General features: G+C 40.3%; 1 protein-coding gene across 4 annotated transcripts in view; it reads right to left on the bottom strand.

The window, feature by feature from the left end:
• epha4l (eph receptor A4, like) overlaps positions 1-5,294 on the bottom strand; it is a 68,308-nt gene extending 63,014 nt beyond the window's left edge. For all 4 annotated transcript variants that reach the window (XM_059330796.1, XM_059330797.1, XM_059330798.1 and 1 more), the window contains exons 1-3: positions 5,130-5,294; positions 3,342-3,409; positions 15-678 (exon numbers count right to left, since the gene is read on the bottom strand). In XM_059330796.1, coding sequence (XP_059186779.1) covers positions 15-678; positions 3,342-3,409; positions 5,130-5,226 — 829 coding nt within the window. In that variant the 5' untranslated portion in view covers positions 5,227-5,294. The remainder of the gene's footprint in view (positions 1-14; positions 679-3,341; positions 3,410-5,129) is intronic.
• Between the last annotated feature and the right edge of the window lie 17,978 nt (positions 5,295-23,272).

The raw sequence follows: 23,272 nt of genomic DNA, 5'->3' as shown, positions 1-23,272 counted from the left end.
TGTCACTTCTTTACCTTGGCATTCTGCATTGCGCTCCTCGTATCCAGGGTTGCACAGGCAATTCCCAATGGGCACCAGCCACTCTCCATCAGCCCCGCAGTACATCTTGGGAACCTCCTTCTCCTCAGAATTATCCACGCATGAGCCACGGACTTCCACAAGAGAGGAGGTATCGGCTCCAGTGATGGTGTCGGGAAACTGGGCCAAGTTACGCACTGCTAAAGGACATTTCTTGTAGAAGACCCTGACGGACACGAGCGCAATGCATGCGCCAACATCCTGGAAGGCCAAATAGAAGCCCTTTCGGGTCAAGGCGCCCACATCCCGGACCTCCGTGTTTAGCTTCATGATGCGGTCGCCGATGTCCACCTGAGTGAAACTCTCGTCCGCAGCAATGGTGTCGATCTTGCCGAACTGGTTTTCGCGGATGTAGCGCTCCTTGTCGTTGTTGGATTCGTAGTAGTAAAGATTGAAGGTTTCCTTGCAGGTTCCCATGACTCCTGGGAGGCTGTTGCAGTCCCGGAGGGTGAACTTGATCTCAATATAGACACGCTGGGCACCGCCTCGGGGGATCCAGTCAGTGCGGAGCCAGTTGTTCTGGCTTGGCTCCATGACGTTACACACCTGGTACGTCCGGATGGGAATGTTCTTTTCATCCATAATACTCACTTCCTCCCACTGGGGAAAAGACAAAACAATAAAAAATGTTACAAGGATATTCTTAAACCTTGAAAGAGTTTCAATCTGCAAATCAATGACTTGTGTTGAGTTCTAAACCATACTTTAAGAACTGCAGTGCTATAACAGTGTCATGGCAGAATAGTTCAAGCTTAAAAACATCAGAAAAATATAAAAACTAAGTGCTCTCCTAATTAAAATGCACTATGCAAGTATCACACATGACTGGGAGCCACTCTATGCCAAGAATGAGAGATACTGTGCAAAAGAGCATGCGGGAAAGATTAGTCAATATTTGAGTCTCAGCAGAGCAATTAATTGATTGCTAAACTTAATGCATATTTTATGAATGGCACCTAATAGACTTGTTAGGTCCTAATATAGAATCATAAAGACATTAATATTCATGGCGTCCCCTCAACTGCGAAAAAGGAAATTTGTAATTAGTTCTATGCCTCTGTAATACCAGTCTACACTTCAATTACTTAGGGAGTGGTATACAAGACGTGTTTGTCTTCATCACTTTTGGGGACAACAGTTTGACATACATTAATTTCCCAAAGACTGACCCTAACATTTACCCTAACCCAACATTCAGCCAAGTCTTCAGCCTAAAATGTAATTGTTTTTCCTTACGGGGACAAGCATTTTGGAAGATGAATCCCCACAATGTTACTATGTAAATATATTTTTGTCCCCAGTACGCATACACAAACACAGAGCGCTGCATGGCTTGGGGAAAAATGGAGAACAGGATCATGTGGATACAAAAACTAAGGGTCTGGAATCAATGCTAATGATCTAATGTGCGCCTGCTTTGCATCAACATACATGATGGGGACTGGGAGACAGAGGCACACATGTTCACCGTTCGCTGTTGTTAGTATGAACTCATAGGAGAGAGGGAGACATGGACGTGGGGCGCATGGATTACGTTATCCAAGCTTATTTTTACCAGGAGGGAATGTTTGTTTTACTTATGATAAAGTTCCCCTCTCTGCAGATCACCGTTGAGCAAATACGAGCGGTTCTTGAGAGGCTCAAAGCAGTGTGTTCCCTTAAGTTTTTCTCTGTGTGTTTTAAATAGAGTCTTTGACTGAGCTGGGCCGTAAACAAGAGCAGACAGGCCTTTGGCTGGCGTAGCTTCAACCATTAGAAAACTGTATGAAAAAGTCAGTATGTAACAGTGGAAGATATGGCTTATACTGCCAGATTTGATTTGACGCCTTATCATAAACAATCTGTTTTAAAGCCTTATTTCCCCGGAGGAGGGTGGGATAATGCAAAACATAGCTGCAGCTGTATGATTTGAGAAAATGTCTATCATTCCCTGCTGTTCCATTCCACTCTGCTCTCTTCCTTTAGCCCCCCTTTTGTTGTGGAAATCAAGCGGTGCTGAGATAAGGCCGCACCTTTCCCTGATAGCAGGGAAGAGGGAGAATAAGGCCAATTGCTCGTAATGAGAGGGTGAATGCTGGCTTGCCGGGGCTGCCAGGACCCCGTCAATCACTTGTTTGTGATAAAATGGCCGAGGGGAGGACCTGAGCCCAGCACCGGCCGACTTCATTGAGAAAAGCTTTGTGATTAGAGCCTGCAACAGCTGCACAAGGTGAAATTTCTATTCCCCGGGGCTCCTGTTCATTAGTTTACATGATTGTTGCTAATTTGTGTTAATTTCTTCATGAAACATTTAAAGGCTCACTTGTGCCCATTATCACATTTCTGTGGCTAGAATAAATGGAGGAGTCCTGCTGACTGTTATTTGCTTCGTGGGAAGATTATTCATTAGGTCACCACTACATTCAAATACATTTTTGTATATTTCTATATCAAATTCAGACTTGTTGAAGGCATGGCGTGTGCCTTACCTTTCCTCAACTTTCTTGTGCCTGTGGCCACTGTAGGGCCCCTATTCTTTCTCTTATCAGAGCCACTGCAGATATCCCAATTAGACCGAGGGACCATGCATGTGGTCGACCCTATTCCCCGTTGCTTTACAGCGAGATCCAGTCGTCCTGCGGCAAGAGCTAAACCCCTGTGCACTTTCCCCCTTATTCATCCATTCCAGAGGACCCTCTCTCAGCTGCCAAGTCCCCCTCTCTCCCTCACTCTCTCTCTCCCTCTTCGACTCAATGGTGGAAAGGGATATAAAGTTTCCCCACAAAGACCGATTCAATCCAGCGTCTATTCAGGAAACCTGACGCCCGCTGCAGTATCGGCCCCTGCATCTGACCATTACAGAGTGGTTAGAGAGAAGGGAAGCGAGGAGAAAGGGGAGCAGGGGTTGGAGGGGTGTAGGGGGGGTGCCTATAGACCGGTGGTTCTCAAAGTGGATTCCGGGGACCCCATGGGGCCCTGGAGGGTGTTCCATGGGGTCTCAACAAGATTCTCATTTACCCAAATTTTAATGTAAGACACTGGAAATGAAGCCTTGATCTAACCCTGAGTCTAATATCCCTACAGTGCAGACAGCTGCACAATAAATCATCAACAATGATATTCTCATAAAGGGCTCACCAGGACTAAATCTTATCAAAGAGGGCTGTGTATCTGTTTGGCGGTCCACTCCAGAGCTCTTGCCAATAATGGATATTATCTCTCCATTTTTGCTCAATAGGGGACCATGCGTCCTAACAAGGAGACACTTCTTTTGCAGTACTTACCCCTCCTTCTGTCGGGTTGGCGACCCATCCCAGCTCCCCCTGTACAGATCTGGAGTCCAATAACGTGACTGGAAAACAAGAATGGGAGAAGTGAGCATGCAGTCTCAGTGCGTCCACACAACATCAGCATTGGCATGTATAATCCACTTAGTTCTGACACGGCAGGAAGGAAAAAGGGTTCCTGTGTTTTTAAAAAGGGCTTAATGAATAGAAATGTCTGTTAAAGCGAAGAAGAAACATATTCTCATGATGTCAGTGCACAGAGAGAAGAACACTGGAGGCCAACGAGTCTTAGTAAATGCTTTGTTATGCGTAATTCTCTGCTGTGCTGTGTTGTTTGGATCGATTTTCGTTAAGTTAAAGATTTTCTTCGAAAGACAAATGTATTTCCCCAGTGTCTTTCAAGTAATAATATTTCATTTAGCTCACCGTCGGCCCGAAGCATGCCTGGTGTGATCGGAATCAATTAGGGAGCCGTGTGCATAAACTTGGTGGTTGAAGAAGAAAACGCATTAAAAAATACCTCCGACAGACAGACAGACATGCTGTCTTATGTGATATTTTCTCAAGAAAAAAGTAAAATTTCAATCAGTAAAGCATTCAATGAACAATATTTATGATTATATTAAAAGGGAAGGAGGAGATTATTTATGTTTAGGGTTTTCAATTTGGTGCGAGAATTCTTCAGCTGCTCTGTATAAATGAATAAATAAGGCTGTTATGTAAGTCCACAATATAAATTGTAAGGTACAATACAGAGTGATCCATTTTAAATTCGATTTTTTTTTTCCATATTTAACTTCCCTGAACCCGGGATGCATCATTGTGGACTTGTTGTCCAGCAGCTCTGCCCGACCGAGCAGAGCGCAGACAGAAACACAATTCTGCAGAAGACAAACTCAATGCAAGGTTGGATGCTATTAAAGACAAATAAAGTGTTTTGTGTTTTTGCGCTGTAAAGTATGATTTAACTTATACTGGGCCAAACATGTATAAACTGGATACAGTGTGCCCCGGGACCGGGAGCAGGCAGCCCCGAAACCTTCCGAGCTCTTGTTTTGTGTACACGCCGTGCTCAATTTAAACATCTTGTACTTCAGTGTTTGATTGCTTTCAGCGGTCGTAGACGTGGTGGAGCATTAAAATAGAGATGCGTTATTGATCACCGTGTCTCATCCTTTAATTCGGCATATCTAATACACCGCGTTTAACTTTTACAATAGGTGCTCTTGTCATTCCCATAATCAGATTCCACTAAAAAAAACCACAGTGACAGCAGGAGCGATCACTGTGAGCAATACTGAAATTGATAAATAAAGAGCTGAGTGGACAGCCGGATTAGCGAGTCTCCCACTGACTCGTCAAAGCACTTAATGTTTGTTCTACAAGACATGCCCGTTTACTAGATGCTGCGCAACATTAAACTTCTTTTTAAGCAGAGATCGGCATGACCTTCTGTCTTTAACAGAGAGATCAGCACGTATAGGGGCTGCAAGTATTCCTGCTTCGGCTTTCGGCAGCTGGCACGATCCAAACCCCGAGAGCCGAGAACCCAAACAGCCGATGCGCATTTTGGACAACCACTTCTCATTCCACATGCGTGCACATAAAAAAAACCTGCAAAAAGTCGCTGCGTAAAGGTGACCGTCGCTGTTTTCCACTGTTAAACTCATCGCGGCTCCACTCACTCGCAACAAGGGGCCACGAAGTGAGGCTCCGCGGCGCAAACACGCAGAGACGCGGAGCGGAGATGAAGTCCGAGGTAGTTTTTTTCTCCAACAACCTTACCTTCATTCGGGGGGTATATCCGTGCCGGCGAAACAAATGTAGAAATCCCAAAAACAAGAACGGTGGCCGTGAACAAAATCCCTGCCATGAGTGCCATTTGTGTCGTTGTTCCGTTTTTCTCTCCTCTTTTTCTTTCGTTGCTCTTCTCTCCCAGGTCCTGCTCTCTCTCTCTCACTCTCTCTCTCTCTCCCTCTCTCTCCCTCTCTCTCTCTTTCCCAGTGGAATATGGGTTTGAAGCGGACAGGAGGGGGTGAGAGAGACGCAACGAGCGCACCACAGCCAGGAGGCGGGTCTAAATCTGTGCGCTCTGACGCGGACCCCGTCAATCCATATAGGAAACGTAGTGGACGGAGAGGGGGGGTTGGAGGTTGGGGGGAATAATCATTAACAGCCCCCCCACCCCCGTGCACACCCCCAAAGATCTGTCTCATTTACCAGTGGACACTATAGGCAGAGATACAGGAGGTGGTGATTGTATGAGGTGACATTACTCCACGACATTTGGCACGAAGGTACAAAGGATCCTAAAGGTCCTTGTGACTGAGTCACCGACTGGCATTACTGAGAATAAACTGTGGGGTGGAAAAGTCCTTTACCAACAGTGAGAATGAGTGGGAAGTGTGTGTGTGTGTGTGTGTGTGCCTTGATTCCAGACAAGCACTGAGTTTGTTTAGGGAAAAAGTCAATCACTGCTTTTAAATTTAAATGAAAAATGGAAAGTGCAACTATATGTCAACATGAGTAAAATGCAATGCGTCACTTTCTGTCCTCTGTGTTCCTCAGCTCTCACAGTGGGCTGCTGCTGCTGCTGCTGATCCTGCATGTAGTCTGGCTCCAGTCAAGCGCAGCGCTGTCCAAGGTGAGCCGCATCAGACCAAGGTCGCCACCTAGCGGAGATATTGACGCCTGTTCTGCCTCCACAATTGGATTAAAGAACAAGCATGAGCATGACCTCCATAACATTACATGGTATTGCACTTTGTGAAATTGACAATGCCTGTTTTGTGATCGGCGGCGAGCTTGTATTGGATTATTGTCACTTGCTATTATTCTAATATTACCAAGGCTTTATGGATATTTATGATGAAATGTGCACAGAGATACATCCATCAGTGCAGGAGCAGACCTGGTGTTGTGGTGCAGGAATTGATGTGTGACTTCTGCAGTTTTTTCTCCAAACAAAGGCTGCATTGTTCATGTTTAAGAAAAGCCAGCTGTGCCCAGGTTTGGGGTTTTGCCCAGGGTGCTCTCACTCCTTTATGTCCTCCTACACAGGTCTTCTATTGCTCCCATGAGATGTGGCCGTTGCAGCGGCAGGCAGGCAACCTTTCAATGATCTGCAGAGGAGATTGTCACTGTGTGGGCAGGTCAGGGCGTTCTGCATCGCCACACTCTGCAGCCAGGCCACTGACTACACATAGCCTTTATAATACTTCCTTCTTTAGAGTGTTTGTCTCTGCTTCCTATTTCTTTCTGAAGGTGGGAAGCCAAATATTGAAATCATCACCAAAAAAAGACACAAAATGACCGAAAAAAGACACAAAAAGACAAAACATGATTAAAAAAAAGACACAAAATGACTAAAAAAGACACAAAATGACACAACATGACTAAAAAAGACACAAAATGACCAAAAAAAGACACAAAATGACTAAAAAAAAGGCCACTGATTACACATAGCCTTTATAATACTTCCTTCTTTAGAGTGTTTGTCTCTGCTTCCTATTTCTTTCTGAAGGTGGGAAGCCAAATATTGAAATCATCACCAAAAAAAGACACAAAATGACAGAAAAAAGACACAAAAAGACAAAACATGATTAAAAAAAGACACAGAATGACTAAAAAAGACACAAAATGACACAACATGACTAAAAAGACACAAAATGACCAAAAAAGACACAAAATGACCAAAAAAAGACACAAAATTACTAAAAAAAGGCCACTGACTACACATAGCCTTTATAATACTTCCTTCTTTAGAGTGTTTGTCTCTGCTTCCTATTTCTTTCTGAGGGTGGGAAGCCAAATAAGAACTCCATCACAGGAATCAAAAATAATCTCTCAATATTATTATTTCTGTTATGTGTAATCTACTAAAAAGGGGAAGGTGGTGGGGCAATGTTTGAAAAAAATGCAGAAAAATGTTTTCTTGGGTGCCCCTGTTGGAGATAAAACATGATAAAGGGCCCTCTAGGGTGGGTTCCCCTTCCAGTGGAGAAAACATCATGAAGTTTGCCCTTAAATATAGAACATTTGTGCCCTCTAGGGTGCCCTTAAATGGAGAAAACATGACAAAGTGTGCTCTAAACTGCTCTTAAATGGAGAAATTGTGATCAAGTGCCCTCTAGGGGGCCCTTTAATTAACCCTATTTTGGCCGTTTTTGAATACTTTTGATTTTGCCCTTCATGTACCACATAAAAAATGTTTACTATACCCATATTTAGTATCCATTTTTCTCACTCACAATATCTTGATCAACATATTGAGTTGAAAAATGATACTATTTATTACAATAAAAAAAACCAAATATGCTCAATGAACTGTTTTGCAACTTGAAAATGTAAAGGTATAAGTAAGTAAAAGGTAAAACGTTAAATATAATAAAACTATATACAAAAAAGTCTCATAAAAACATGTATATTTATAGGCTTTTTTCCCTTGTAAGCTGTGCGAAATTACACAGAGAGCTACACCAATGCTCAAATATTTCTGTACCATCAAATTAAAACTATCAAGTGGACAATTGGGGTCATTTTGTTGGACTGACATGTTTTTGTGCACATTTTCTTTTTACATTAATGATTAAGTGGTGGCTGGCTGTCTGTTGCTTCTGTTTTGTTTTATCTGTTTGTTTACTTTTATTTTATTTATTTTTTCCTCTGTTGGGGTTTTTCTATGTTTCTTGTACTGTATGTGTCTGTATATATATATATATATATATATATATATATATATGTGCCAAAACTTTGCATAAATAAAATTTACAAAAAAAAAAAAAAATTAAAACTATCAAATCTTTGGTTTTACATGACCTAGGAATGTCAAACAAAAACTGGGAGAAAGTTTCAAGTCTGTACTTTGGAGTGAAGCTGATAGCAGCGCTCCATGTGACCTCGTTTATTTGTTAAACGTCACGTGATCTGGTCATTACGGCACAATCACAGACCCCCGAGGGTTAAGAAAACATACTTTGAACGTACTTTGAATTTAGGCGGCTTCATTTGTCTTCAAAAACCTGTTTGTTAGGATATAAGATGCTTTCCTTATTCAGCAGGTGTCTGAATGACATGTTCCTCTCATCTCATTAAAGAGTCACATATAAATGTGTGTTTGTGTTGAAATCTTGTCTATGGCCTCGAGCATCCACAGATTCCCAGCGCTCTAGTTCCCATGCCTTTTTGCAGCCGTCACACCAACCTCATGCTTCCAAGACTTGGCCACGATAAATTTATTTCTGCCCATACAAGGAAACATCTAGGAGTTTTCTCATAGGGGTGATCTCACTCCGAATAGACCTGCCATTGTCTCAAATGCTTCTACAGACAGAGTGTGGCTTTGTTTTTCCCTCAGATGCCACTCAAAGAAAGAGAGTATAGTGTTTTATGTACAAGTGGTCTGAGAGGGCAGCTCTGGATCCGGATCTTGGATTGCTCAAGGAAATTATGATGAATGAGGCTGAGTTAGGAATAGATGGAGAGGTGTGTGTGGGTTTATGAGAGTCTCCTGAGACGGGATGCTGTGCCTTTATTGGGTTATGATCTCTGCTTCGGAAGTATCTCAACCGGCCTAATGAAGCACACAAAGGACCTGGTGCTCTTCCAAAATTGTCCAATTTACTTCCGAATATTGATTGTGCAAAACTACATTCCCTGATGAAAGACGCTTTCCCCTGTTTCTTTCTCTAAAGACAAGCCTGGCAACGCCGGAGAATGACACCTCATGGTGTTGCAACGTAAAGACGAAGCAGCACGGAGCCCTGCTGCCAGCTTTTCTCTAAAGTTTTGGCTTTTCCACAAATTTCCATGTCCAATTAAGCACATCAACTCTTTTTCAGCAAAGGTAAAAACCACCTCGACCAAGTGTAACATGATATTTGTGTTTTTCTTTTTTTGTCATTTTTTGTGTATTTATTGTGTTTTTTAGGAGTGTCGCAATGCAACAAGGGACTTTTCCAGAACTTTGAAATCATCACCAAAAAAAGACACAAAATGACAAAACATGATTAAAAAAAGACACAAAATGACACAACATGACTAAAAAAGACACAAAATGACCAAAAAAGACACAAAATTACCAAAAAAAGACACAAAATGATCAAAAAAAGACACAAAATGACCAAAAAAAGATACAAAATAACCAAAAAAAGATACAAAATGACAAAAAAGACACAAAATGATTAAAAAAAAAAAGACACAAAATGACCAAAAAAGATACAAAATGACAAAAAAAAGACACAAAATGACTAAAAAAAGACACAAAAAGACACTAAATAAGATGTGGGAGTGTTGCAATGCAACATGGGATTTTTCCAGAACTTTGAAATCGGAGGCTCGAAAAATCGATTATTTAGTAGGAAGCGTTGACACTTCTGTTGAATTTCCAGAAAAACTTCAGGTTTTAGGGGGTTATTTTAAAATCGCCCAGAGGTTTTCCAGGCATATTTTCCAGGCGTTTTAGGCCTTAATGGGTTAAAGAGCCACAGGGGCACCTGGAGTGCTACTTTTTCATCTTTTCAATGGATGACAAAAAAAAGTTTTGCGGAGCCACAGTGGCGGACTGTGATGGTGGTCAGGACAGGGTGCGAGTGGGCGGATTGTGTCTCCTGTCTTCCTTTATTTGTGCCACAGTGTTTTTGATTGATTACACTCCCATCGTTTCCTTTATCTTCCTGTCAAAGCATTTTTTTTTCGAGGCTGAAGTGGAGGAGCCCCCCTCCCTTCCCCATCCCCTTCTTCTACCAGCCCACTCCGCTTTCTCCAGATGGCATCTGCTGCCCACACATCTGCATTGTGTGCCAATCATGCACACCGACTCCAAATCCTTTTTTCTTGAGCAGACACACACACACGCACACACACACACACACACACACACACACAAACTTCTGTTTTACTTGATAAAAACTGAATATGAATCACTTCTGTCCCACTCTTACATGGCTGACATGGAAAATAAATAGCTTTTTGACACCATTTCTAGCATCATTTTCTGCGTTATGTGTTATGTATATTATTATGTTGCTTAAAACAAGGTTTTCATGTCAGAAAACATATACACTGCTACTAATAGATACTGACAGGCTGCAACGGGCCGATGTCATTTAGTTTCTCTTCAGAATGTGCCAGTATTTGTGTTTAATGTGTATTTACTAAATATTAATGTATGATTGTATTATAACAGAGAGTTCACACTCTGAACTCGGTGCATATCAGGAACATAGTGCCCACTTTGACTCAATTACACTTCAGACAATGACAGCAAGAGGAATAAATCAAGAATATGAATTAAAATAGTTATTGCAAACTGTGGATAGAACTGTTTAAGCTCTTGACAATGGCATACAAGTGTGTTATTTTAAGATTTATGTCTAATATATAAATACTTATTCAGTGCTTTCCTCCCTAAGAACTTTTAAATATGTAATACATTTGCTCATTAGCAGGTTGGATGGTTAAGAACACCTGGTAACCATTTTTTTAAAATATTTTGACCGGACAGATCCACCTGGGATTGAAATATTGCATTTGAATAAATCATTTTGTGGTTTGAAGTCAGTGTGCAGGCATTCATTTTATCATGCATGCAGATTTCCGATAGCCTTGCACCTATATGTGATGCAGTATGTGTATAACTACAGTATTTTAACCCTTAAATGGGCAAGCACATGTAAAATTTTGGGAAAAATAATTAATTGCTATTTTCTAATGTATCTAGGCTAAAATAACACAATTTCATGATTTTTTTCAAAATATGACCTTTATTTTTCATTTTACAGTTTGTATCTCCCAGGATACATTGTCCGTTTAGGGTATAAATTTACCATTTTACAATTATTCAAATATTTCATTTGGAAACTTTAAAAACATATTATAAGCAATTCATTAGCTACTCTCTTTAATGTCTTGTATACAAAGTTTCAAAAAAGTGGTTGATGGTGCTTCCAATGAGCTGACATGAATACAAGTTCGTCTGGTGAGCAATAGTCTCAAAGATGTCGTCGTCAAAGAATTTGGAGAAGTATGTCAGTGGAGTGGATAGCTCATCTGGTGCAGTGAAGAAACTTGGTGTAACTGTACACTGGTGCTCAAATTTAGTTTTTCTCCACCTACTGAAAAGGAAAAAAAATATACTTCTCAGCCTCCCCGGAAAAGCTCCAGGGTGCTGGAAAGGAGGCTCCGGCCGATTGTCGAACCTCAGATTCAGGAGGAACAATGCGGCTTTCGTCCTGGCCGTGGAACAACGGACCAGCTCTTTACTCTTGTGAGACTTCTGGAGGGGGCATGGGAGTTTGCTCATCCAGTCTACATGTGTTTTTGTGGACTTGGAGAAGGCCTACGACCGTGTCCCTCGGGGAGTCTTGTTGGGCGAGCTATCCGGTCCCTATATAACCAAAGTGAGAGCTGTGTCCGCATACTTGGCATAACGTCAAACACGTTCCTGGTGGGTGTTGGCCTCCGCCAGGGTTGCCCCTTGTCTCCGATTCTGTTTGTGGTTTTCATGGACAGGATCTCAAGGCGCAGCCGGGGGAGAAAAGGATTCGGTTTGGTGACCTTAGAATTGCATCTCTGCTTTTTGCAGATGATGTGGTTCTTTTGGCTTCATCAAGCCGGGACCTCCAGCACTCACTGGGGCGGTTTGCAGCCGAGTGCGAAGCAATTGGGATGAGAGTCAGCACCTCCAAGTCTGAGGCCATGGTTCTCTGCCGGAAAACGGTGGACTGCCCCCTCTGGGTGGAGAGAGGTACTGCCCCCTCTGGGTGGAGAGAGGTACTGCCCCCTCTGGGTGGGGAGAGGTACTGCCTCAAGTGAAGGAGTTCAAATATCTCGGGGTCTTGTTCACGAGTGAGGGTAGAATGGAGCGTGAGATGGACAGGTAGTTTGGTGCGGCGTTGGCAGTGATGCGGGCGTTGTACCGGACCGTCGTGGTGAAGAAGGAGCTGAGCCGGAAGGCAAAGCTCTCGATTTACCGCTCCATCTATGTTCCAACCCTAACCTATGGTCATGAGCTTTGGGTAGTGACCGAAAGAACAAGATCGCGAATACAAGCGGCTGAAATGAGCTTCCTCCGTAGGGTGGCTGGGCTCAGCCTTAGAGATAGGGTGAGGAGCTCAGACATCCGGAGGGAGCTCGGAGTAGAGCCGCTGCTCCTTCTCCTCTAAAGGAGCCAGTTGAGGTGGTTTGGGCATCTGGTAAGGATCCTCCCGGAGTTCCAGGTCCAACTGGTAGGAGGCCCCGGGGAAGACCCAGAACATGATGGAGGGATTATATCTCTGACCTGGCCTGGGAACTCCTCGGGGTCCCCCAGGAGGAGCTGGACATCTGGAATGCCCTGCTTAGCCTGCTGCCCCTGCGACCCGGCCCCGGATAAGCGGAGGAAAATGGATGGATGGATGGACAATATCTGCACCAAAATCACTGGATCTCTTAGAGAACAATTCACTATACTACTCTTTTCGTTACCTGAACATCTTCCCTCTTTTACTGTGGTTTGCTCTATCTTCTGCCTCGTCACTTGAGCTATCACTGAGCTGGTCACTGCTGCTACTGTCCTGATTCTGGCCCTCTGTATATAATTCATCTTCCTCATCTTCTTCACTGGTTCCCTCATCTGAATCAGATGAACCATCAGGTGGCAACACAACAGATGCCACCTCTCTCTTTCTTGCACCATAGAAAATACTGGTAGAAATTCTCTGAAAACATATGTACACTGGTGAATTAATCAGTAATACACATTCAAGAGTAAAATAAAGTGTAATCAATATTTAACACATTTATATTATTGATTATCTGTAGAGTATAGGGTTCAAAACATAAGTATATCTGAGAGTGATTATGCCTGTTTTTATACCCCTATCTGGACAACGTATCCCCCAAGATACAGACATTCAATGCCTGTTTATGAAAGACATGTAAATGTCATTCATTATTTTTCAACAAGAATACACAAAATTATGCTTAAAGAACAATATTTTCAAAAACAAATTCCCCCAAAACATAATTAACAAGAAAAATAACAACTCTTGCCTCATGGCCAGTGTCTCTGTCCACGTAGGCTGCCATTTTGGAGTTTGACATGAATGTATCAATTTAGTTTTGAATGCTGCCATTCAGTCACATGACTTGGGTACTTGACCCACCCCCCCTTAAAACTTTCTCATGATATTAAGTGCAGATACTTGATGCCCCTCCCCCCTACAGCCTGCCAAATGTCTGTATCCCTCAGGATACAGAAACCATTTAAGGGTTAATAACATGCATCTTCCTACTCATATGGTGAAAATACGGTGGCATTTTAATTAATAGATGTCACCATGAAATGTTTTGTTTTAAACTAAAGCTACATTATGTAAATGAGGCATTGTCCTGTTGAATACTTGCTGTTTTGCATACATTTCATGACCAGGAACCAAAATTCCTCTCCAATGTTGTTTATATATTGGAGTCAAATGGCTTTACAGGGCAAATGTTGGATATCACTCCTTCACTGCTTCACTGCTTTTGATGACAGAAACATCAATCTACTGTAATGTAGCTGGATATCCATGAAAGTAACTTTGTGCCAAAAAGTCTTAACTTAATTGTCTGCAGTGGAAATGGTGCTGTCTGGCCTCACAACATCCTCACTAATTGGGACATGTTTTCTCAACTTTGATATGTTTATAGAAGGCTATGGGAATCAATCAGGAGACTTAAGACTTCCGTGATTGTTTGTGGCTGTAAGTTAATTCTATGGAGTCTTGGACTATTTTGTCCATTTTTGAATCCTTTTCATGTATTTTCGTGTCTTTTTTGGTCATTTTGTGTCCATTGTGTTTTTTAAGTTATTTTGTGTCTTTTTTTGGTCATTTTGTGTCTTTTTTTGAGTAATTTTGTGTCTTTTTTTAGTCATTTTGTGTCTTTTTTTGAGTCATTTTGTGTCTTTTTTTAGTCGTTTTTTAGTCGTTTTGTGTGTTTTTGTGTCTTTTTGTGTCTTTCTTTAGTCATTTTGTGTCTTTTTTGGTAATTGTGTCTTTATGTGTCTTTTTTGGTAATTTTGTGTCTGTTGTGTCCTTTTGAGTCATTTTGTGTCTTTTTGTGTCTTTTTTTGTCATTTTGTGTATTTTTTGGGTCGTTTTGTGTCTTTTTTAGTCCTTTAGTCCAACATAAAATGTGATTTTGATCTTTTTTTTAACTTTCAACTTTGCAAATATAACATAATAATAAAACAAAATATATTTGAGCTTGAGTTTTACTTCATTAAGCTGAAACTGGCCTCATGGAGTTTACAGCCAGAACTTTAGAGGTAAATTTATAGTAGGGCTCCACGCTGCTTTGTTTTCTAGTCTGGATGTGATGAAGAAGTCATGATTTGGAGCTTTTGGAGACTCCAGAGGCTGAAAAGACAAACATTATTAATCTAATATCAGCACAAATTATCAGCTACCAGCCTTCAAGAACCAATCACACAATTTCTGACTTCAGGAAGTGCAGCACACATATATTTTCCAACAAAACAACCCCCCCTCCACCTCCATCATCTTCTCCCACCTCCCTGACTATACAGTTTGGGCCATTGTTTCAACTGAAGCCCCTAAAAGTCCCTCCTGCTGGCCTGTGACCCCCCCAGGCTACGGGCCCTGCCCACCGCCTTCGGATCCCCAGCTTCACGTGGTGTTCCTCAGGCCACAGTCAGGAAGACAGTCCCCGGAGGTCAGAGTGAGTGGGAGTCTGAGGACACCAGAGCAGAAAGGGAAGAGGAGATCAAAGGAGCAGCAGGAGAGCAGCTCTGAACTGGAATGTCAGAGAAGAGATCAAATCCACCGAACTGGAAATATTGCTCACACAAACACAAGGATGCTCTCATGCACATGTACGCTTGTTTTGTGTAATGCAACATGATGGGGCTTGTTTTTATCTTTGCCTATGATCTTCCAAACCTCCTGAGGACGTTAAACAGTCACATAAATCTCTTGTTAATTCTGCCAGCTAATTTTAAATCCATAAATGACAGTGTGAATTGCTGATGATCCATTTTAAAGGTATAAATCTGTCATCAGTGTAACTATATTATCTCCAGAACTCTCTGTGTGCCTTTCTTTATCTTTTACTGAAGCCGCCTTGTCCAATTCACACCTTATATCAATTTTCAGCATTTCTTTTTACGCTTTCTCACTGTAGCAGTTCTCATAATGTGCATTCACTGTTTACTCTTTATCTCCACAGGACGGCATTCGGAAATGTTTACGGAACATAAAGTCCCTCTCGTATCGTATCTGTTTGTCTACTCTACGCTGTTTGACCGGTCACTTTCCTTTCCTCTGTTTGCATTTACATTTAAATGTAAGGCATTTGGCACACACTGTCATATACAAACCTGCTCAGTATTCATGATTAGAACACCATCAGGTTGACTGAAGGTAGACATTTGGTGGCAGTCAGATGTAGTGCTCTCCTTGTATTCCCTGTGGTGTTTGGACTTGTCAAGATAAAGAAAAAAAAAATATATATTTTTCTTCTTTCAGTCAGGTTTTTCGTTTCCTTATGGCATTTGTTAAACATGGCTGTCTGAGCAGGTCAACCTGGATTCTTGTCCCTGTTAGTTTTTGTTGCTGTCGAGTCATTTCATGTCACCCATTACTTTATGGACTGCTGTTTTGAAACCTCAGCCTCAGCCTTCTGGTGGGCAAGATACTGGACCCCAAATTGCTCCAATACTGAATCCCAAAATGGCACCTGGTGGCATGTGGCACCATTTAGGCTAGCCTCTGCCACCAGTTTGAATGGGTGAATAAGCGCAGTGTGTAGTGTAAAGCACTTTGAGTGGCCGCAAAGCGACTAGAAATGTGCGATAAAAGTGCAGGTCCATTCTAATCACTTTATAGAATACATATCGTTAGCCTCATAGCATATTTGCCTAAGTCATATTTGAGCGTTTTCAGAAAACAAGAAAAAAAAACGATACATACATCACACTGGTCTTTTTTTGGAATGAACACAGAGTACTTCTGCTCACTGAGCGCTTTTCTGGAAAATATGAACAGGTTCACTGCAAAAACTCAAAATCTTACCAAGAATACTTATCTTATATCTTATCAAAATGTCTTATTTATAGTCAAAACAAGTCTCTTTACACTTACAATAAAAATCGTTTTGCTACCGTTTACATCACTTCATTATACCTTGTCGCAGAAATGTGATTAAAAGTAAAAACACACTTCTCCTAATCCCTTTGATTGACTGAAAGTACATTTATTGTCTAGAAAGTTGAAGAAACATGAACTACCTTACCAGATGAATCAAAGAGAAGACTTATTACTTCACTTGTGGTCAGCAGAGCCCTCTTTGTCATGCGGTCGACCATGTTTGTATGTAGCGGCAAAAATGCCTAAGTCAAAGAGATGACTAAGGCAGAAAGTGATTTTGGACTCTAACAAGTGTTCTGATAGGCTGAGAACATAGGCAATAAGACAGAAAGATGCAGCAGTGGTAGTAGAGTAAAGTTAGTCAGAAATCACAATTTGGCAAAAAAATGACTTAGGCAATTATGCTATGAGGCTAACGATATATTAACTTTCAAAAGCCAAAAATGCAACAGTATATTATACTGTGTGCATGCATTTTTGGTTTTTGAAAGTTAATAAAATGAGACATCATCCTCCAAACTCTTTAGAAATCTCTCTTACCAGACACCTGTGTGACGGCTTGCTGTGCCTTACAATATCTAAGCTGTAATTGGCACCCTGAAAAATGTTGACATTTACACATTCAGTAATAACATTTGACACGAAGACAGGACGTCATTTCTGCCAGTGGGATGAAAGATCACCAACACTCACAAGACAAGCATTCTTCAGCAGAGCCGTGTAAACTTCTATCATCTGTCTACCGTGCAGCCTCCGTCCTCAAGCCCTACGCCAAGTCTCTGGCTGTTATCTGACCTATTGGTGCCCCTGCCACCCGGCTCTTTACCCCCTGACGGCACCGTGTCAGTCAATAAGCATCACGGCAGGTCCGGCAGCGGAGCCCAGCAGGCGCGAGCCCTCTCTGCCGATGCAGAAAAGGAACCGAGCTGCAAGAGACCCTTTGTGTCATTTCAGAATCACCTGTGGGTTTTCAAAGCGGACCGTTATTGTGTCTACCCTGTTGTTTACCACCATTCATTTTCCAGTCCTGAGTTGTTGTTCTGGGAAATGCCACTGGTTTGAGACTGAACAGCAGGAGGCCTGTGCTCACACAGAGAGTTTCTCTAATGTCACACTGTAATATCACTTCCTTGATCAAGACATATTGAGGTTACATGCCTTTCTGTGGCAAGTCTGATAGAAATAAATACAAAAGTGCAACTGAAATGTGCATTTTATGGAAAACTTTATATCGCAAGGCTGTGACTGAGGTGTATGATTTACAAGTTGCTGTGTCTTGTTTTATGAGGCGTAAAGGTGGCAAAGTTGTATCAAAGTCACAAATTACTCTTTGTAACCACATGAAAACCCGCTTATCCCACTGTTTTGTTGTAGAAGCATCATTTTCGGTTGTTAGGGGCCTGGGTAACGATCCAGCAAACTCTCATCTGGCTGCCAGATTAAGCTGCTGCCGTTAGATGCATTTAGATGTCTGTGGCGGTGCAGTCACTCAACGCTTAAAGCATCAACACAAGCTACAAATCAGCTCCAACTCTAGGCAGCTTTAGAATTTTTTATGTAAAAGATTACACGCAAAAGACATTTGGCAGCCGTAAAAGGGAATAAGCACTCCAGGGGAGATGATTTAAGGTGTATCAAAGTTAATTTATGGCGCTCCGGAGCACCTACTAATGATCATCCTGAGAGGAAGTCAAGGCAGTGGTGCAGTGACGAGAAGTCTATGTATGTGGAATATATAGAGAGTTGTTTCCATGAGGGGCATTACGATTGGACATGTTTTACCCCATTAGCATAGGGGTTGTAACGGGGGACAGGTGACATTCAGGGGGAGACAGCAGGTCAATGCTAAAGTGGTGTACAGTGGCGGTTCTACACAGGGGCCTACAGGGGCCACTGCCCCTGTGAAGAAGCCCTTGGCCCCTGCTGTGGCCCCTGTGTCAAATTAAGAACCTGGTCTCACAGAAATCCGTGAAATAGCCACGGATTCGCTTAACTCAAAATCCGTGGAATAGCCACGGATTCACTCAAATTTCCGTGAAACTGACACGGATTTCGCTACAATGCAAGTTAATATTTTTTCCTATTGGTTTGTTCCAAGTCACGTGACTTTTAAGGTCCCGGCTGGCGGACAGTTCTCTCATTTTAGTGAAAAAAATCAATATTTTGACTTAGTTTCTGCATAAAAATGGGTTTTGATCACATTTCTAGCGAGAAATATATGTTTTATTTTCTAAATATTCACTCAGTGAATGTACATAATCACTTTGTATGTTGGAATAGCCACGGGATATGACTGAAATCCGTGTCAGTTTCACGGAAATTTGAGTGATTCCGTGGCTATTCCACGGATTTTGAGTTAAGTGAATCCGTGGCTATTTCACGGATTCCTGTGAGATCATGTTGCAAATTAATAATGAAATGATCAATTTAAAACGATGAATGACGGAACAATTCTTACCTATTTTTTCTTCAAACAATATCGCATTGTACACAAAACAAACCCAAAATGTGCACATTGTGTAGTTATATAAAAGCAATAAAAGCTTGTGTATATTACAAAAAAAAAGGTAATTGTGCACAAAGATGAGAAATATCATTGTCGAACAAAAATAACTGTTCTTGTTGGTAAGTCTCATTGTTTCAATCAATGTATTTGTATCTTCCAAATACACTTAAATTTGATTTTTAAATAAGGCAAAATAAAGGTTTTGAATGCTTAAATATCATCTTTGCAGTTTTTGAATATGCCCCTTTGATTAAACACTGACCCCTCCTTGGCCCCCACAGTAAAATTGGTCTAGAACCACCACTGGTGATGTATATGTTGCACCATTGCAACCTTGGCAACTTTATTTACTTAAAAGCTTGGTTCTTTTACAGGAGCATGTTGCGGACTACAGGTACGAAGATCTTCTACGATACACAAGACAGCACACGCTAGCGTTTTCTTTAGACATTTTTTTCAAATATCATCTATTGAGGTGTAACAATCCACTAAGATTTTCTGTAAAGATCAATTAAAGGAACTATGCCACAACAAAACAAACGAAAAACTACAGCCACTTTATGTCCAGCCTATAATACATGCATTGTTTCAGTTTGCAATATATATATTATCTGGGAACCTGAAGGTGATCTGAGTTGCATTTTAACACAGTGTCAAACTGTTCTAGTCATATATCAGAAATAAAAAGCAATAAAATAAAAAATAGCTTATTTATTAACATTAGGAAGGTGTATAAGGGATAGAAGATCATAATATAGTATGAAGACAATTCTCAAGCTCAGTTATGTCTCATAAATTGTTGCATTCATAACACAGATTTGGTGCTAAATTTAAGAATTTGACCTCTCGAGAATTAATGAAAATTATCGTCATACTCCCTCTAAAACACCACATGAGGATACCAAGACTTTGAGGAAAACCAGAGGAAATGCCATGCTGTGATTAGGTTTCAAAAACATTTGACACTTTGGAGATTTTTTGGTAACACTTTACAATAACCCTCATTTATAAATGGTAAACAGATAGTTTATTAATGTTTAATCATCATTTATAAACCGTATATAGGCCTTTTAGAATGGTGAATACATAATTTATTAATGTTTAACTAACTAAATAATTTATAAATGACAAATAGATGGTATATTAATGCAAGTTTATAGTTACTTTACCATTAAAAATTATAATTAATAGTTTATTAATAGTTTTAGTTGCACTCATTTTAACATTTTTAACAGCATATTAAGTATGTTAATGATTTTTAAATGATTCATATACCTTTGAGAAATTGGTTGAAAACATTTAAAGATTAAATATGTATAGCACTTTGTAAATGGTTATTCATTGTTTATAAACCATCTATAAACATCACTTAGTTGGTTATTGTAAAGTGTTACCGATTTTTTTTAAAGAATTGCAATTTTTAGCCATTGGATGGTGATTATTTCTGTTTGGTAAACTGCTAAGAAACCTCCTTATTGTCAATATACAGAGGAACACCATACCTCATCTGAATGCTCCAGGTCTCTAGTTTGTGGTTGTACATTTTTATGAAGGTGTGATTGCCCTAGAGGTCACAACAGCTCATCTTATACAGTAAAGTAGAATTTAAAAAACATCATCGCATATGAATAAATTGGGATCATTGAATGCACAAGAGTCTCTATCCAGTGATATACAATTTATACACTCCCAAAACTGTTTAAGGACTCCAGTATGTAGAAATATTACAAAATAACACACTCTGTACAGGAAAAACTGCATAGTTTTTGACTCCTGGGTACTCATAGATCCCATTTTCATTTAGATATCTTGAGGTCAGAAGAGTATTTGCAGTGTTATTTTGCAGGATATCCTAACATGGTTATTAGCTATGGATTTCTTGCATTATTAATACATTTAAACATACATTTCAAGTGTGCAAAAGTTGTGCACAGCTCTTCTCTCTGCTCTCTCTCAGTACGAGATATTGTTTTTATTGTTATTATTATTTTTTAGCATAGATAATATACATGCAGTATAATTATTGATTAGACAGTGTGTGATATTCGATATATTGGGTAGAAATATGTTTTCACAACCCGAGCACAACCCTAAAACGGAAGAACTACAACTATGGTGCTGATGTCGACATAAGTAAAATCCAGCGATTGAAAGCATTAACTGGATGGAAAAAGTTTACTGAGTTAAGTGCACTGTAAAAAAAAATCTGTTTAATTTACGGTAAAATACCGTCAGCTGTGGTTGCCAGAACATCACCGTAAAAAATACAGTAAGCGTATGTAAATGTAAATATCAGCAAAAACTGTAATTTATACAGAATAATCCCATTACTTTTAGGATAATTGTTTCATCGTGGTATTTCTCTATTAACTTTACATAAAAATGTTATATTTTTACAGCAAAACTGTGTGTTTTCTACAGTTTATGGTGGTAGAATTTAAAGTTTTATACTATTCTTTGATTTACAGTAATTAAAATTATCTACTACGGTGATGTACAATGTTTAATTTTACAACCTATTTCTGATGCAATTTGACAGTTTTTTTATTGTAAATTCTACAAACATTTTTTACAGTGTGGGGTCATTTCTTCATAGACTTCAATACAATTGGAATCCTTCTTGCAACCAGTTGAAGAGTATTTGCAGCTTTATTTTGCAGGATATCTTGACATGGTTGTTAGCTATGGATTTCTTGCGTTATTAATACATTTAAATATACATTTCAGCCACATTGCATGAATAAAAGTTGTGCACAGCTCTTCTCTCTGCTCTCTCTCAGTACGAGATATTGTTTTTATTGTCAGTTTGCGACTCAGAGCACAGATGTAGACACCAGCTTCACAGTCACACACAATCTGACACTTGGCTGAACCGTCGAACTTGACGGTGTGAGTTGGTGATGGAGTTTGTGTTCCCAACTGATGTCATCTCCTACTTCTGTGAGAATCAAAAGAAGGCACAGAAGGTAGTGGGAGTTTATTATCACACAATGAGCATTTGGCCCTTCAGCTGTTACTCTCTGGTACAAATGCTTTGTGAAGAACTGTGGTTTCTTAATGTGATTATCGTAAACAAATCCAAACATGGCGAGTTAGTAGAATTATCTCATGCCTATGGTAAACTAGTGGTTCACAAAATTAAGACCACATTTTCCAGTGGTGTCTAGTCAAAGACATTGTTGCTAACCAAAATGCTTCAGCTCCATTTTGAGGTGAAAAACAGCCTCGTCTTCCTGCTTTCAGCCATTAAACATCTTTTCTGCCAAATAGAAGCCTAGAGTCACAACAAGTAGCATGCAAAACTGGCAAGAGGCCAGCAGATTAATGAGGTTATGATTTATTGATGTTAAATGGAAACACATACTTTGCTGTCTTTAACTGATTGAATTCATAAATCTGCCAATTCATTACATAGATGGATGCCAATGATGAAAAAACTAAATAAAGATGACAGTGACATGTGAGGTGGGCAGCCTTATCTCATCCACATCCTGATACGATAAAATCAAACCAGAGGAAAGTTCATTACAACTGTTTTTGTATGGAAGTCTATGAGAAAATGACCCTACTTCTCAGTTGATTTATTCCCTCTGTAAACATTTTCCTGAAGTCTTTCTTGGAAGACTTTAATGGCTTTGCACTCACAAAAAAAAGTTACATAATATGTTGTGTGACAGTAAAAAGGAGAGCTTGACAGAAATTTAAATCCTGCCTACCTTTACACCTCTGCACACCTTTTTTAATGGCATAAAGTAGATATGATTGTCAGATAGTTAAAATTCTGCCATCAGAGGGAGGTCTTAGATATTGTTAGACTCTATTTGAGGCACATAAAATAGTGTTATTACTGTAGTGTTTGTCATGGTTAAAGCATTGTATGATCAACAATACATAGTTAATGAAAAACAAGTACCTCTGGGCTCATATGCAATATACTTATATGCTGTTTTCCCTGGAAGGTGCCTCCCTATAGCTTTTAATAACTCCTTTTTACAGCAGCGTCATATAATTAAAATGTATTTATGGTCAACTTTGCATAAAATCCTGTAACTAGAATTACTGCCTTACTGTTGTATGCCTCTGCAAAGCAGCATAGTTGAAGTTTGAATCCATGTCTGTACATGTAACCATGACAGTAGGCAATGCTTTAAATATTAAAAACTTGGTGATTCACACAACTTTAACCCAGACAGCCAAGATTATATTTAGTGTGGCCACAAGTAAGATGGTGACAATCTCCACTTCTGCTCCTGAATTATGACACTGAATAATGGCCAGAAAAGTGTTATTAT

Source organism: Centropristis striata, chromosome 4 (genome assembly GCF_030273125.1).
Source record: "Centropristis striata isolate RG_2023a ecotype Rhode Island chromosome 4, C.striata_1.0, whole genome shotgun sequence".
Taxonomy (NCBI): domain Eukaryota; kingdom Metazoa; phylum Chordata; class Actinopteri; order Perciformes; family Serranidae; genus Centropristis; species Centropristis striata.
The sequence above is the reverse complement of the archived record's forward strand: the minus strand, read 5'-3'. Positions and strand labels throughout refer to the sequence as shown.